Source organism: Furipterus horrens, unplaced genomic scaffold (genome assembly GCF_987537825.1).
Source record: "Furipterus horrens unplaced genomic scaffold, mFurHor1.1.pri manual_scaffold_7, whole genome shotgun sequence".
Classification (NCBI taxonomy): Eukaryota; Metazoa; Chordata; class Mammalia; order Chiroptera; family Furipteridae; genus Furipterus; species Furipterus horrens.
Genome location: NW_028327177.1, coordinates 139,188,995 through 139,204,936, shown reverse-complemented (window position 1 = coordinate 139,204,936; position 15,942 = coordinate 139,188,995). Strand labels below are relative to the sequence as shown.

The window sequence follows — 15,942 nt, the reverse complement described above, 5'->3', positions numbered from 1 at the left end:
CTTCCAAGCCCTTCACACCACTTTCCCAGGAGTTAAACTTATCCTCAGGGACCCATTGTTGATTATTTGTATTCAGACTCTATTTTCTATATGTAACTGAGGATGACAACATCCCTAAATATATTTACAAGAAACTGCAAAGTCAGAGTAATACGGCTAATGAGGGCCCTTTTGACAGACAGTAGGTATCGCCTTAGATGGAAAGGTTGCTGCAAAACCTTGCCCAGCAGATGCCAGAGGAAAACAAAGCAGAAGACTCATAATTAATTAGTGAGCCCTCAATGGAGAGCTAATACTTAGTCTCAGTGGTGCATGGGACAATGACAAAGCTCATCCAGCAGAGCCACCGGCCAGGGCTACCATCATGCGTTTTTAACTGTGTGTTTATTTCTAAATAGGATTTTAAAGACATATAGTGACATTATCAAACCAAGAAAAGTATCCGTAATTTTTAAATATTATTAAATATCCACTTAGTGTTCAAGTTTCCCTGGTTATCTCATGAATAGTTTTTGTTTTGTTTGAATCAGTCCTCAGACAAGATTTATACATTGCATTTGGTTGATATGACTCTTAAGTCTCTTTAAACAAATTTAGAGTTTTCTTTCTCATTCTCTCTTCCTCCTTTCTTCCATGCAAGTTATTTTTTTTTTTGACAACACTGCTCGCCTTCTAGAATTGTCGATGTTTTGTACGTATTTTGCTGGTATGTCCACAGGATACTGTTTAACATAGTGGTCTAAATTTCCAGTAAAGTGGTTCGATCTAAAGGCTTAGTGTGATTCAAAGTCAGGTTTGGTTTTTGCTCAGTGCCCCAAGTCATCCTATCATTACAACTTTGCCAAGTGGCAATATTCTAATTTGGCAAAAAACGGAAGGTAGACATTCTGTTGCATACATACAGGTTCCTGGTGTTGTTTAGATTATTTCTTGTTGAAGACTGTTATTCCTTCCTCATTTATTTTTCTGAAGAGAAACTTTATTCATCAACAGTTGGAAAGGCAGAATAAATTCTTGATGTTTTACTCTATTAACAGATTTATTTAGCTTTTAATATTCAGATCAATCCAAGCAACCCTATTTAAATGTCTTTAATGACTGCTTGCAAACTATTCCTTAGATTTGTAAAGGAGATAATTCCCTTCAGCCCCATTATCGGAATCATTTATGTAGAAAACTGCTTCTCTGAATGATGAGTAAACTCCGTGCAAGCGGGTCTGTAAGTGACGCACCAGTGACCTCGTGTGGAAAGTGGGGTCTTTGTTGTGCTGAAAGAACGTGGATGCTGTCAGCTGTCAGAGGGTGTTCCAGTCAGTCAGCTGGCAGTCTGTTTTCCTGCCAGTTGGGGGAATTGCGTGGAATTCCTAATCTACCCCTTCGTCAGAAAAGGCTAGGGAAGGAGCATACTCAAAACCCAAAAGAAGGGGATTTAAGGAAAAGTTCTGTGTACCAAGGTTAAGTCGAGATACGGCTCATCGGGACAGGTTTTGTGTTATCTGTAAATGCCATTTTTAAAGTTGTAACTCATTCTATTTAAAATTACCTATTTTTGTGCTTTAGTGGACACCGCTTAATTTTTTAATTGGAATTATTTTAGGAAACATTTGGATCTTATAACAAAAATTAAAACTCAATCATAATAAATACTAATTTATTGAGGGATTTGCTTCATACAGGCATATTTCTACATGGGAATATGCCCTTGTCCTCAAGGCATCTAATGAGCTGTCCGACCAGCAGCTGTGGGCGCAGCGCACGTCAGGGACCTGGAGGAAGGCAGAAATGGCTTCATAGAGGGAGTGACGTGGGGCTGCTTCTGCCCGTGACAGTGTCAGCCCACTGAGTGGGTGGTGACGTCCTGGAAAGGCTGCGGAGTTTAGAAAGAAAGGTTGGAGGCGTGGGGAGCATCTCCAGGGTGAAACCTGCGAGCTGAGAGCGTGCGCTCTGGGCTCGGACCGCCTGTCCTAGCTAGTTCACGGCACTGATGGTTTTTTAAAATATTCTAACTCTCGTTAACATTTATTGATCAGTTACACCATAAAGACTATACTAAGCTCTAATGTATATATTTCATTTAGCTCCACAAAATTCCATCATGGGCCATTGTCTCATGAAGAAATTGGTTCTTGGATTAGAAAGTCACTCAACACTATATAAATAAAAATTGGGTCAGGGTTAGAATTCAATGTAGTTTGACTCCACAGCTCACACTCAGTCACTAAGCTATACCCCTCTCCCTGGAATTAATAAAATATATGGAGAGCCCTGGCCGGGTGGCTCAGTTGTTCGGGCCGTCATCCCTTATATCAGAAAGGTGGTGGGTTTGATCCCGGTCAGGCACATTTGGGAGGCAACCAGTCAGTGTTTCTCTCTCACATCTCTCTCTCCCCACTCCACTTCCTCTCTCTCTAAAATCAATAAAAACCTATCCTTGAGTGAGGATTTAAAAATATATATATAGAAAGACCATTCAAATTTATAAAGATTTAACCACATGAAAATGACTAGTAGTAGGTGAAGATGACATCAAAGTGTTATGCTTGGTACCTAACGTAAACGGACATTGGGGAAAGATGTCAGGTCAAAGTAAGAAGATGAAATTCACCACATTTAGGGCAACAGGAATCTCAAAGAGAACACAGTCGCTGTTGAATTTGAAGAAATGACTTGTAAGCATATGCAGAGTTGATAGACTTTGCTTGTACTTGAAGAATGGTATAATAGTTTACTGCCTTTGGGTAGGTGGACTGCTTTTTTATATGATGTAAAATACCTTAGATTTAAGGAAAACAGGGTACTTATGGAACAGATACTACATTTTGGAGTGGATCTTACTGTCCTAAAATACAATCTTTTAGTAGTTGACATTGCTTCCTTATTACTCCTGGGAGAATACCCTTATACATTTTGTAGTCCTGTTTTAATTTCCAAATCTATCCAGCGCATTTGCATTGAATGCTACAACCAAGTTCACTTTTGTTTAAGGTGGGAGACAAACTTAACTAATTTCTTTCTTGTCTTTTAGGCGGAGGTTTGATCTACAGAATCCATCCCGAATGGATCGTAATGTTGAGATGTTTATGAATATTGAAAAAACATTGATGCAGGTAACAGAGTTAAATTATTACAAATTTTTTCTTTGGATATACTTTCAGGTCTAAGATTAGCTTCATTAAATCACAGGGGGAAAAATTAAAGGAAGAAAACTTTTCTGAAATCTATTCTGTTATTTTTATGGGTTTGGGGAGGATTAGAGCCATGTAATATGACTAAAACTTGTCATTTATAGAACACTAACCTTAAACTTTTTTTTAAAGATTTTTATTTATTTTTAGAGAGAGGGGAAGGGGGGAAGAAAAAGAGGGAGAGAAATGTCAATGTGTGACAGAAACATTGATTGGTAGCCTCTTACACGCCCTCAACTGGGGACCTGGCCAGAATCGAACCTGCAACCTTTTGGTTCGTAGGCCAGCACTCAATTCGCTGAGCCAGGGCATTGACCTTAAACTTCTGAAGGAATGATCTGTCATATTTTTCTCTACTAACTTTACTAAACCCATTATCTGAATCTTTTATGTTGCACATAAATACTGTCTCATCCCACTAGTTGCGTGTTTATACAGTGATTTTCTTTGAACTGGTTTTATGGTTGTGCCTTAAATATGGATCTTATTTTCCCAATTACATTATAACCTCGAGGAGAGAACACATAATTTTCTTCTTTCCTAGTATTGATATTTTAATTAATTGGTAATTTATAATGATCATTAAGTTAATCTTCTTGGGGAGAGGCAGCCCGCAGAAATTCAGCTGGGTATCGTCATTAACTTAATGCCTAAGACTTGTCTCATGGACTGCTGGCTGGAGAAATAATTGAGTGTTTTTTGTTTGTTGGTTGATTTTTGGTGATGGTTTGGGAGGGTTAAAATGCATGTTTTAATCACTGCTATATGTAAGATTAGAAATGGGGAAAAAAATAACTATAATCCCCAGTTTTTCTATTTTAAGTAATTTACATGATGATCCAGAATGAGTACACATGTCCCCCCAAGCCAACAAAGGTGTAGATGAAAACATTATATTAGACTGTTACAGTAAGTTCAGGTAAAATTGGCTAGGGGGATTAATATATCAGTTTGACACCTTAATGAAAAAGATGATTTAAAATTTCTTATTTATATTTTTCCATCACCATTTATCCTCCCTATACCCTCTTTCCCCTTTACCTACTGTTCTCCCCGCAATGATGAAGTTCTGCAGGTTATAATTCTCAGTAGGTGTACCTAGCCACAGATTAGGGGTTCGGGGATATCCTTGGCCTTCTTTATAGTGACAGTAAGACTTTTACGTACCAAAGTACTTCTTCCCATTTCAAGCAGTATAGCATTGAGTGCAGACTTTTGCCTTTAGGATGATGCATAAATAATGTGACATTATTTCAAAACCAAGACAATTTAAAAATCTCTTTTTTCCTTTCTCAGAGCAATTGTCTGACCAGACCCAACATCTACCTCATGCCAGACATTGATCTGAAGTTAGCTAACAAATTGAAAGATATCATCAAACGACATCAGGTAACAGACGAGATCACGTCAGAAACCTTGTGTAGCAGCGTCTTGTAGAACTCAATGATCGTGTCTTTTGAGTTCTGTTTTTATCTGCATTAAACGAAAGTTTTCTCTCTCTGAGTTCTTTGGGTACCTTTTTTTTTTTTTTTCCTCCACTCACCTCCATTCTTAGCCTAGAGTAGCATTTTCCCCCAGCATTATTGAGACCTAATTGACACAATATTGTGTAAGTTTAAGGTGTATTATGTGATGATTTAATACACGTATTATATGTCCTGGAGCAGCATTTAATAAAGTAATTGGGTTCACAGTCTCATCATGACCTGTAGAATAAAAGAGACCAGTGAGTGTTTCTGCATCGCTCTGGTCACAGAGTCACACGTGAGAGTCAGTGACACAGTTGTTGGTAGGAGATCAAACGTTACTTCAAGTAAACCTCGCCCCCCCTTTTATTATATGTATTATTATATTTGTGGCTTAAGAAAAACGATTTAGAAATTGTTTCTCCATAAGCTCACTATTACCTTGATTCGCACGTACCCTGCTGCCTCCTAACACCTTCACCTCTGTCCTGTAACTTCGTTTTAGGTTGCCCCTTAGTGTTTGCTGTCTGTAGGGTTCTGATACGTGGGGCTAAACTGTAAGCAAACCCATGTCATGTAAATTGGCTGAGGAGACCCAGGTAGAAGACAGTTTTCTGAAACAACATTATTTCAGTGACAATTTTATCAGTCCTTAAGATTAATTGAGAAGCCTCATTTAAATATCTTTTATTTTTTTCTGCTGCAGGAGAGATTGCCAGTTAAGTTATATTTTAGCATTTAGTAAAATATCTTTCAAGTTCCTAAAGCAAAGGTTTCTAATGCTGGTCACAGCTGGAGACTTAGTAGTGTTTATATATACATAAAACATTCGTACCTAAGAGAAGGGTGTTGACATATGAGACAGTCTGAAATCCAGTTCCTCTGTTTGCTAGCGTGATGACTGAACAGATCACTTACCTTCTTTTCTCCTTAGGACAGTCTGTTTATCGGAGGTGCTGTCAAGTGTAGGTTTATTACACATAGAATGGCAGAGGGCAGAAGCAGAACAAAGTAACCCACTGGCTATTGCCTTCAAGCTAAAATTACCTACAGATCATTCTGGAAAAAGGTTATATGTTTTCCTACAGTTTATACTGAACACTTAGTTGTCATAGTTTATAAGTAATCTGACTTTAGGGATTGTTTTCTAGGGACAACTCCACAGGGATCTAAGGACCTTCTGGTTTCACAGAATCTTAGAGAGGAGGCCTTGCAAGCTAATAATAGTGCTATTGTTGATCAGACCTTTGCTCAAGCTTTTAAAGAGTACTAATAACTCCACTGATTGAGCACTTATTGTGTATCTGTCACCATTCTTAGCTCGTTGCGTCTGTTAACTTAGTCCTAACAGAATTCTTGTGAAGTAGTTGTTATTGTTACCACTCTATTTCACAGAGGACATTGAAAAACCAAAAAAAAAAAAAAAAAAAAAAAAAAATCCCTCAAACAAAAAATGGTAGAGCTGAGTTTAAATCCAAGCCTGTCTGCAGGACTCTTTAAGTGCCCAGAATCCTAAAGGTTGTGTTCTTCTGTCCCTTCATGCTCATTAGATCTTTACGTCCCCACTTCAGCCTCTCCTGTGGCTGTCCAAAGGTGTGCTCAGACACTTCCGGTGATGGAGAATTTCTTGCCTTATTTAGTAGCTAGTTCATCTTTGTATGGCCCTAAATTTTAGAATTTTCCTTCAGTTGAAAATAGCATTATTATGTTTTTCTGATTGTAATAATTAATAAATACTCATTGTCAAAGACAAAATTCAGGAAATTTTTAAAGGTGCTATTTGCACCTGATTTTAAGACCTCTCATTCTTACGGTCTCTATAATGAACACTTTTGTCTTTAAATGGCTTCCATTTCATGTTCTAGACTGTATGCTATGTTGTATTATTTCTCAGTAAACCCATGTAAACTGTTTGTAGATAATTTACGTTTTTTTGTTCTTGTCAATCACTATCCCTTTCCTTGACTAAAAATAATAAAAATATTATCTTAAAATAATACTTATAAAATATAAGTAAAATAATGCCTTTATAATTCTTAGGCAGTTTGCATCTGGCATCTCATAGTTTGTTGGTCATGTGCTTAATTTTTACACTATTTGTTGCTTTTCAGGGGACATTTACTGATGAGAAGTCAAAAGCTTCCCACCACATTTATCCATACACTGCCTCACAAGAAGACGGTAAGTTAGTTTTGGGCTGTGAACTGATAAACTCATATTCACTGGGTTTTAAATTATATCAGTAAGAGGTTTAAGCAGTATAACCTGCTGTTTTAGAAAGAGAGTTTCAGGTATTCCACAGATTATTTAAAATTTTGATTTTTTTTTGAATTGGGCTTAAGTAAACTAATTTCATGATGTCCAGCTTTCTAATCATTAGACTTATTTTTTTGTTAGTTATTATTATCTGGGTGTTAAATCTGGGCATGCTTGTGTATTAACTTAGTTAATATTTGCTATGATCCTTGTGTTCTGAAAATTAAGAGACATTGCAAGATAGAAGAACATCTCTGGTGAGGATCAGCATACTGGCTTTAGTCTTAACAGGGCCCCTCAAATGTTATTTTGGTGAATTGGTAATGGTTCAGATTCTGATCTTCAGCCCTGCCGTCCTGAATGTTGATTTAGTCAGCTGGAGTTCATTAGACCTATGGCATCTTTCTTCCGTTCTTTTAAAGGTTGGGAAGTTGGGAAACAAAATATGAATTATTAATTAACCAAATTAATTTAGATTGAGAAAGTTCTCTTATAGGGAGATCTGTTAACAACAACATATCCTCATAGGGTATTTATACAAGAAGCCAAGTTATATCAGATTTGAGCTGCTAATTACCCTGTGCTGAGTTTTTCTTACCAGTGCAGATATGCTAGAAGTCAGTAACAAAGATTACCAGACAGTTTCCATATGCTTGAAAATTGAGAAGTATGTTGCTGTAGCCCTGACTAATGTAACTTAGATGGTTGGGCATTGTCCCGCAAAGTGAAGGGTCATCAGTTTGATTTCCGGTCAGAGCACATGCCTGGGCTGTGGGCCTGGTCCTCAGTCTGGGTGTGTATGAGAGGCAGATGATGGATGTTTCTCTCCCTCTTTTTTCTCCCTCCCTCTCCCTCTAAGAATAAACAGGTAATTTCTTTTTTAAAAAGGAAAGAAATATATTGGCATATAATCCATAGATCAAAGAAGAAATTACAATGAAAATGGGAAATCTTTGGATTTGAATAATTATGAAATTAATAGAGTAAGAAAATTAACTTTTTAAAAAATATTTATTTTTAGAGAGAGGTGAAGGGAAGGAAAAAGAGAGGGAGAGAAACATCAATGTGTGGTTGCCACTCGTGCGCCCCTGACCAGGGGACCTGGCCTGCAACCTAGGCATGTGCCCTGACTGGGAATCGAACCAGCTACCCTTTGGTTTGCAGACTGGTGCTCAATTCACTGAGCCACACCAGCCAGGATGAAAATTAACTTTTTAGGATGCAGCTGATGCTATATCCAGAAGGAAATTTTTATCTTTAAATATGTACATGAGGGAAGGAGAAAGACTGAAAAATCTTGGTCCACACATCTTTCTCAAGAAATTAGAAAAATAACATCAAATTAAAGCTAAAGAATAAAGGAAATCACCCTGGCTGGTGTGGCTCAGTGGATTGAGCACTGGCCTGCGAACCAAAAGGTCGCAGGTTCGATTCCCAGTCAGGGCACATGCCCGGGTTATGGACCAGGTCCCCAGTTGGGGTGTGTGAGAGGCAACCGATGGATGTTTCTCTGACACATTGATGTTTCTCTCCCTCTCTTTCTCCCTCCCTCCTCCTCTCTGAAAATAAATAAAATCTTTTTAAAAAAGAATAAAGAAATAGTTAAGAGCAAAATTAGTGGAGTACAACATAAACAATAGTAAGGTGCTCAGCAGTATCAGAAATGGTTTAGAAAAGACTTATATAAGACTAATAAGTCATGCTGCAAATAAGAAAAAACAAATAATGTCAAGAATGGAAGGGGGACATTACTAAATTCGATAGATACTGAAAACATCTGTCAGAGGTCAGGTTGGTTGGTTTGGGTGCGCATTTGCTTGCTTGTGTGTTCGGTGTCAAATCTAAGAAGTCATTGCCTATCCAGAGTCGTAAAGTTTTACACCTAACTTTTCTTCTAAAAGTTTTATAGTTTTACCTGTTACATTTAGATCTTTGCATCATTAATCTTGATAGCTGACAATTGGATTTTATTTGTAGCAGTCAGAATTTTAGCTCTGTGATTGTTAACGCTTTTGTAGAGTGAGAAACCTCTCCCTGCCCTGTTAGGTAGTAGCAGCTGGCTGCCACTAGGTGGGGGTGGCGGGTCGCTGCTGGGCGCGCCGGAATACTGACCCTGTTGCTGGCTGGCGAAGGTTTCTCTAATAAAGTTGGTATAAATGCTTAGATTGTGAACTTTTTGAAAACAGTTGCCTTTACAAAAGGTTTGAACTGCAGTTGTTGCATTTTAGGTACTTAGTAATTCCTCATTCATGTGAGTTCTCTTGTTTCTGTAATACAACCTAGTTTACTGATGTTTGCTTGATATGGTTACTAGTAGTTGGAGTAATCGTTAGGAGGTAGCATTTAAATTTAATTTTTAATATATTGAAGGTTATTTTTAAATAAAAATCCTTGTGGGATTTTCCTTATGATAAAAGGCTGTCCCTGACTGGGAATCGAACCAGCGACCTTTTTGTTCATAGGCCGAGCTCAGTCCACTAAGCCACACTGGCCAAGGCTATTTGGATTTTTTAAAAATAGTTTCTATCTCTTTGTTGGTACAGTAGTCCCTCTCTATATCGTGGTTCACTTATCGCGGCCTCACTGTATCGCGGGATTTTTAAAAATATTATATTTAATTATTTATCGCGATATTTCGCTATATTGCGGGATTTTGCGGTGCTATATACATATGTTGTTAAAGTTACATAAGTTTAAGAGTATAGAATATGATTAAGAACATAAATAGTATTTATGAAAGTGTGGAAAATGTTAATAAGGGAGTGGGAAAGGTTAATAAGGGTCTGGGAACGGTTTATAAGTGTGTGGGAAGGGTTTATAAAGCCTTAAAATATATATAAATACTAAAATAAATGTAAGGTTCCTACTTCGCGGATTTTCACCTATTGTGGGGGGTGTCTAGAACGTAATACCTGTGATAAATGAGCGAATATTGTATTTTCATATTGCTCATGCATCATTTCTTTAATTTTGATTAGTTTTAACTATTTTTTAAAAATTATTTATTTGTTGTTTTGTTTATTTATTTATTTTTAGAGAGAGGGGAAAGGAGAAAGAGAGGGAGAGAAACATCACTGAGTGCTTGCCTCTCACTCGCGCCCCCAACTGGGGACCTGACGTGCAACCTGGTCATGTGCCCTGACTGGGGATTGAGCCAGCGACACTTAGTTTTAACTATTTTCTTGTGTTGAATTGATTCTCTTTAAAATGATTGCTTTGACTTTGTTGGATAAGTCATAGATGTTTGATTTAAAAAAAAATTTTTTTAGTGCTCATATTTGAGATTTATTCTATTTCCCTGGGTCATTTTCCCTTTCTTTTAGTGCATCCTATTTTCTGATGTGTTTTGTGCATTTGCAAAAACAGCCACCTCTCCTGGTTTTTATGATCTGGCTTGAGATTTGAGGCATAGCTCAAGTGTCTTCTGGGGATGCAGCTTCTCTGGAATCGTGTGTATGATTTCCCAGTTAGAGAGGTTTGCTGGTTTCTCTTTCAAGAGCTTATAACCTCTTGCTCTCTCTAGTGTCCGTCTGCTGCGTCCCAAGCTCTCTGTTGCTGTAGCAGGCCACCGAGCTCTCATTTGATCCCTACATTGCCCAGGCTTCCAAGGTGTGCTGGGCCCCCTTCAGCACTCTGGGTCAGTTGAGACAGAAACCTGTCCCTTAGGTAGCCACTCCAAAGGCCAGAACGTGAGATACGTGTTCTGCTCTTCTTCTTCCCTACCAAGGGAGCTGTGGGGCCTGGGTGCTTTGTCCTGGTTGCAGAGATCCGAGCCAGTCTGTCTGTGGCACTCCTGGTTGCTGGGGGCTACAGAAGCTGCTGGGCTCTCTGCCTCTCCATGGTCACCATGCGTCTGAAATAAGCCAGTTCCGTAAGTGCTGCAAGTCAGATGGGACAAATCCATCCCTTACTCAGCCCACTAAAGTCTGTGTTTTTCTGTTAACCATCTTAGTAGGTGTCAGACAGTGTCTCCTGTTTCCCTAGTTCTTAGTTATTCTAAGCATTCATTTGTGTGTCCTCTTTGGAGCAATATCTGTTCAGATCCTTTTCTTGCTTATTCGTTGTAGTATTTGCCTTTTTATTGTTGTAAAAGTTACTTTTGTGTTTTGACTTTGGGCAGTTTTGACTCACAGAATTGTGAGGGTTTTTTATTGGTTCTGTGATCATCTCTGGGGATGGTGTGAGTTCACATCTCCAACTTTGAGTTATTATCTGCAAAATTTTTCAGAGGCAGCCTCTGTGAAAACCACCTATAGAGAGGACGGACATCCTCTTCGTTACTTCCTAAAGCTGCACAGCCTTCGAAGACAGACTTGGTCCTAAAAGGCAGCTCTTCCTAGTTGGACAGTCAGTATATTTTGTTTGAACAGACTGAGTTCTGGAAGGCCCCTGGCCTCCTCCTCTTCACTTTTTCCTTGGTCATTTTGGGATACCAGGTTCAGGAACAGGGCCTGATTTTTTCCTTTTCATGTTCAGGGTTTCAGGTAGTAAGGTGAGCAGTTGGATGCCCAACGAAGAGCGTGGGCACGTGGGATTCATGACTTTAGCCTGTGAAGGGGCTGTTTCATGTTGAAATGGTCAGTGAAAAGCCGGTTTTATTTAACTGACTTCACTTCGTTACATTTTGCTGTTTCTTGGGTTTCAAGGGGCTTCATTAGGTCCCTCTCAGTATTGGAAACAAGTGTTGTAAGCTAAATTTAGGCTATCAAAGAAATACATCATAACAGATGCTGAGATGTAGTGTAATTCAACTATGATTAAAATCAGTAAGAATCATCTGGTTACATAAATATGCACTTATCTTCGGTGAGGAAACTTGAAATAAAAATACCTGTCTTACGTGATCATCTTGCTAACAGACTGGTTGGGAGGGCTAAATTAGCAGGCCATTAAAGAATAACAAAAGCATTGGTAAAAGCTTTGATGTAGCTCAGTGAAGCACTGCTGGATGACAGAGAAAGTGAATCTGAGGGAAGAAGAGTAGTTGGTAAGACTTGAGTCAAGGCGTTGAAGCGTGACCTACACCTTGAAAGATGTGTAGTGATTGCAAAGCCTCACAGAGAAAGGGGGAGGGGAGCTTCTGCAGAGGAAATGAGGCTGTAAAGGATGCCGTCGAGGTGATTGGGTGGAAGCGGGGACAGATAAATGGGTGGGAGAGAAGTATTTACTGCGCTGGACAGTGGTTTTGTCAAGAGTGATGGATAGAAGGCCTCGAATCTATTAAGTCTGGATACACGGCTGAAAACTTCCCCTTAAAAGATGCTGGACAACATTCAATTATGAGAACACTTCTGGGGGAGGCTTTTTAGCAAGCCAAAAACTGTGTAAAAAAATTAAGCCTAAATAATGCCTTGTTTATTTTTTGTGTGCGCTTGACTAAAGTGTTTTCTTTTTCCTTTTCAGAAGAGTGGTTGAGACCCGTGATGAGAAAAGACAAGCAGGTGTTAGTGCATTGGGGGTTTTACCCGGACAGGTAATGTTGACATGTCCTGAGACCTGCGTTACCTCTGGTTTCACTTCATGGATCGTGACAACTTTGTTGATTAGTTTCAGTTATTGATCTCACCGTTTTGAGTCTTTTATTGGTTGTTTCCTTTAAGTTCTGGAATTCATGAAACCACATGGCTTTATTTATCTTAATAAACTGATATATTTGCTATATTTGCCAAAACAGTGCTTCCATATGATATTAGACTGCTAATTTAGATTTGTTTCCTCCAAGTAATGAATTTTTCTTCCTGGTATTTTATGACTAGTTAGTTTTTCCAAAAGCTACTCATGCCATACTCTTAAGGATGAAATTATTGTATGTCTAAAATGAAGTTTTTCTCAGCAGAAATTTATTGCCCTGGTGGTGGTGGTTTTTATATAGCATAACTTATGCATTTCAGTATCTAAATAAAAATAAAGAATATTATAAACAGGAACTAAATGTTAGTGAAAATGGTGGCCCTTGTTGCGTATTATGCCCGCATAGGGCATGTGGGAACGAGGCTAAGCTTCCATGCACTGCATCTTCTTAAACCCGCAGGAGAGCTGCCCGGGTTCATTTCACTGTTGCCTTGTCAGGGGGGGATGGTCTGCATTGTGGGGTGTTCACGTCAGACAGTCCCCTTTCACCTGTACCCACACCCACTTCTGTCTAGCCTTCCCACATTGCTGGAAGTAAGCCCCATTTCAGTATTTCAGTAATAAATATTTTAATATGTATTTCTAAAAGATAGGGACTCATTATTGAAAAAAGAAGTAAGCATTCCATTGTCAAATACTTAAAAAATTAATTTCTTTAATACCAGATATCCTGTCAGTATTGTCATATAAGCAATACATTTGATTGATAGTTGTTAGAATTAGAATTCAACCACATTTTGTGATTAGTTGATATGTTTGTTACTTTTCAGTTTATAGGTTCTCCCACTACTGTCCCATCCCGCCGCCCCGCCCCCCCCCGCCCTGCCCCGCAATGCATTATTTAAGAAACCAGGTCATTTGCCCTGCAGTTTACCACAGTGTGAATTTTTTGTGGCGTCTCTGTGGTATATTGGAACGTGTTTCTCTGTTCTTTATTTCCTTTAATTTGGTGGTTGGATCTAGAGTTGATCAGAATTCATTTCAGGTAGTGAAGGAACGCATTGATATGTGCTCTTCATCAGGGTACATATAGAATGCCTGCTTGTGTGCTGTGTTTAAGTTAATCTCTGAGAAACTTTATTTTATATGTAAATATATTTTTTAAAGAAGGAAACATGACTTTAGATATGTTTGAAATTCTAAGAGTATACGTAGTCCTTATACTTTGAGTTAATTAGAACCAAATCAAGTCATTTTGCTAATCAGCCTCTTTTAAACCAGAATTGACTACTTTAAATGAACAAGTTATTTTTAAAAAAAGATAACATTTAAATGCTTTTTTTATAAAACATTTCTAGTCTCGAGGCTTCAAGTAATCCTTGACGCTATTAAAACCTTTTAGTAGTATAGGAACTATTAAAGGAAATCAATTTGCCCTTTAAAATTCTTAGATGGAAACTCAAATTTATGATGACAAGCTATGTAAGTACAGGGTTGAAATAAATTTTATAACAACACATGAGGCATGTTAGCCTGTTTGCTCTTCTTTATCAAATAAGATGTAATCTCCGCCTCAAGTCTTGTCTTTTCAAGGGGCTTTTTAATTTTTTTAAATTTCTTTTTTGAGAGAGGGGAAAGGAGGAAGAAAGAGAGGGAGAGAAACATCAATCTGTTGCCTCTCACAAGCCCCCAATGGGGGACCTGGCCCACAACCTAGGCATGTACTCTGACCTGGAATCAAACGGGTGATTTTTCGGTTTGCAGGCCGGCGCTCAATCCACTGAGCCACACCAGCCAGGGCTACAGGACACCTTTTTAGTTCACCTTGTTAACCATAGCTTGTGCCCTCACTTCTACCTGTGTAACATTTTCTATTCAAGACTTTTGAAGAATATAAGGTTACCAATTTTTTCTTACCATTGTAATCTTTACCTGATATACTTAATTAATTCGCAAAGGAACTGTTTTCCCCTTGCTCCTATTTCAGTGTTCCTAGAAAACTTAGAGAGTGCTATTACTAGACTTGTAGGGCTGTGTTTGTCCCAGATGCTTTTGAACTGACTTCTGAGTAGTGGCTACAGGAAGCCAGTGCTTGTTACTATCCTTATATTTTGTTTAGATATCTCTGTTGGCTGGTCTAATAGCATTGGCAAAGTTTTAATTTGGAGTATGACTTTTTGCTTATTTCACAATCATGGATGCACGTGGGGAAAGATTTATATCAGTGAGTTGGACCTCACTGGCGATCACCTTTGAGCTAAGAGATGTGAAGATACGAGGGAGTGAGCTACATGGGTCCCTAGGCAGTGAGGGGCACATTGAAAGGGCCTGAAGTGGCCACTGCCTGGCATGTTTAAAGAAGGCCATTAAAGCCCCATAAAGTGGCTCAAGTTTATTGAAGGAGAGGAGAGTACTAGCATCCTGAGGCTGTGGCAGGCCGCTGTAAGGACTTGGACTTTAATTCCGAGTTAGGTTTTGAGCAAGTGGAGCGTTGTGGTCTGCGTTTTTTCAAAAGGATCACTTCTGGTTGTTGTGTAAAAAATAGAATCTCAGGGGCTTTGGGCAGAAGTAGAAGAGTCACAAGTAGGTAGATTCTGGACACATTTTGGAAGTGGAGCTGGTAGAAGTTGTGGATGGTTTGGTGATAGGACATGAGAATGGAGTCAAGATATCAACAAGAATTTTGGCCAGAACCACTGGGAAGATGGAGTTGGCATTTACTGAGAAGGGAGTGAGTGATTGGCTAGAGCAGGGGTCCCCAGCCCCCAGGCCATGGACCAGCACCGGGCCGCGGCCTGTCAGGAACCAGGCCACACAGCAGGAGCTGAGTGGTGGGCGAGGGAGCGAAGCTTAGCTCGCAAGCGTTACCACCTGAGCTCCGCCTCCTGTGCCCCCCTCCCCCTGTCTGGGAAAAGTGTCTTCCCTGAAACTGATCCCTGATGCCAGAAAGGTTGGGGACCGCTGAGGTGTAGAGCACATTGTTGGGGTCAGGATGGCATTACTATATCTGTTGGATTTTGAGTGTTAGACTTGGAAGCCTTATTAGACTTGTAAGATGAGATGTGTTTTAGACAGTTGGATTCATGCGTCCAGAATTCAGAGAAGAGGGCAGATAGAAGACTTTAAATGGTCAGAAGCTATTGGAAGCCGCGGGGCTGCAGGAGATCACCATGTGAATGAGCAGTAAGAAGATGGTTCTAAAAACGAAAACCGGGGGGGGTCTTCCAGTGTTTATGAGGTTTGGGAGAGGAGGAGAAGCTGGCAGCAGAGGCTGAGGAGAGGCTGTGACGGAAGAAATACCGGTTGCATAGCACTGTTTTGGAGGCCAAGTAAGGGAAATACTTTGAGGACAGAGCGGTCAACTTGTTAAAATCCTGTGGACAGGCATGAACTTAAGGTTTAACGGTGTGAAGACTGCTGTAGACCTCTGCAGAAGGCCGTTCTTGTCAGTGGTGGAGGCAGAA

General features: G+C 39.3%; 1 protein-coding gene across 1 annotated transcript in view; it reads left to right on the top strand.

Moving 5' to 3' along the window:
• SMARCC1 (SWI/SNF related BAF chromatin remodeling complex subunit C1) overlaps positions 1-15,942 on the top strand; it is a 112,854-nt gene that overhangs the window by 19,347 nt on the left and 77,565 nt on the right. The window contains exons 4-7 of the mRNA XM_090284654.1: positions 3,026-3,107; positions 4,482-4,574; positions 6,763-6,832; positions 12,311-12,380. Of these exons, the coding sequence (XP_090140780.1) occupies positions 3,026-3,107; positions 4,482-4,574; positions 6,763-6,832; positions 12,311-12,380 (315 nt within the window). The remainder of the gene's footprint in view (positions 1-3,025; positions 3,108-4,481; positions 4,575-6,762; positions 6,833-12,310; positions 12,381-15,942) is intronic.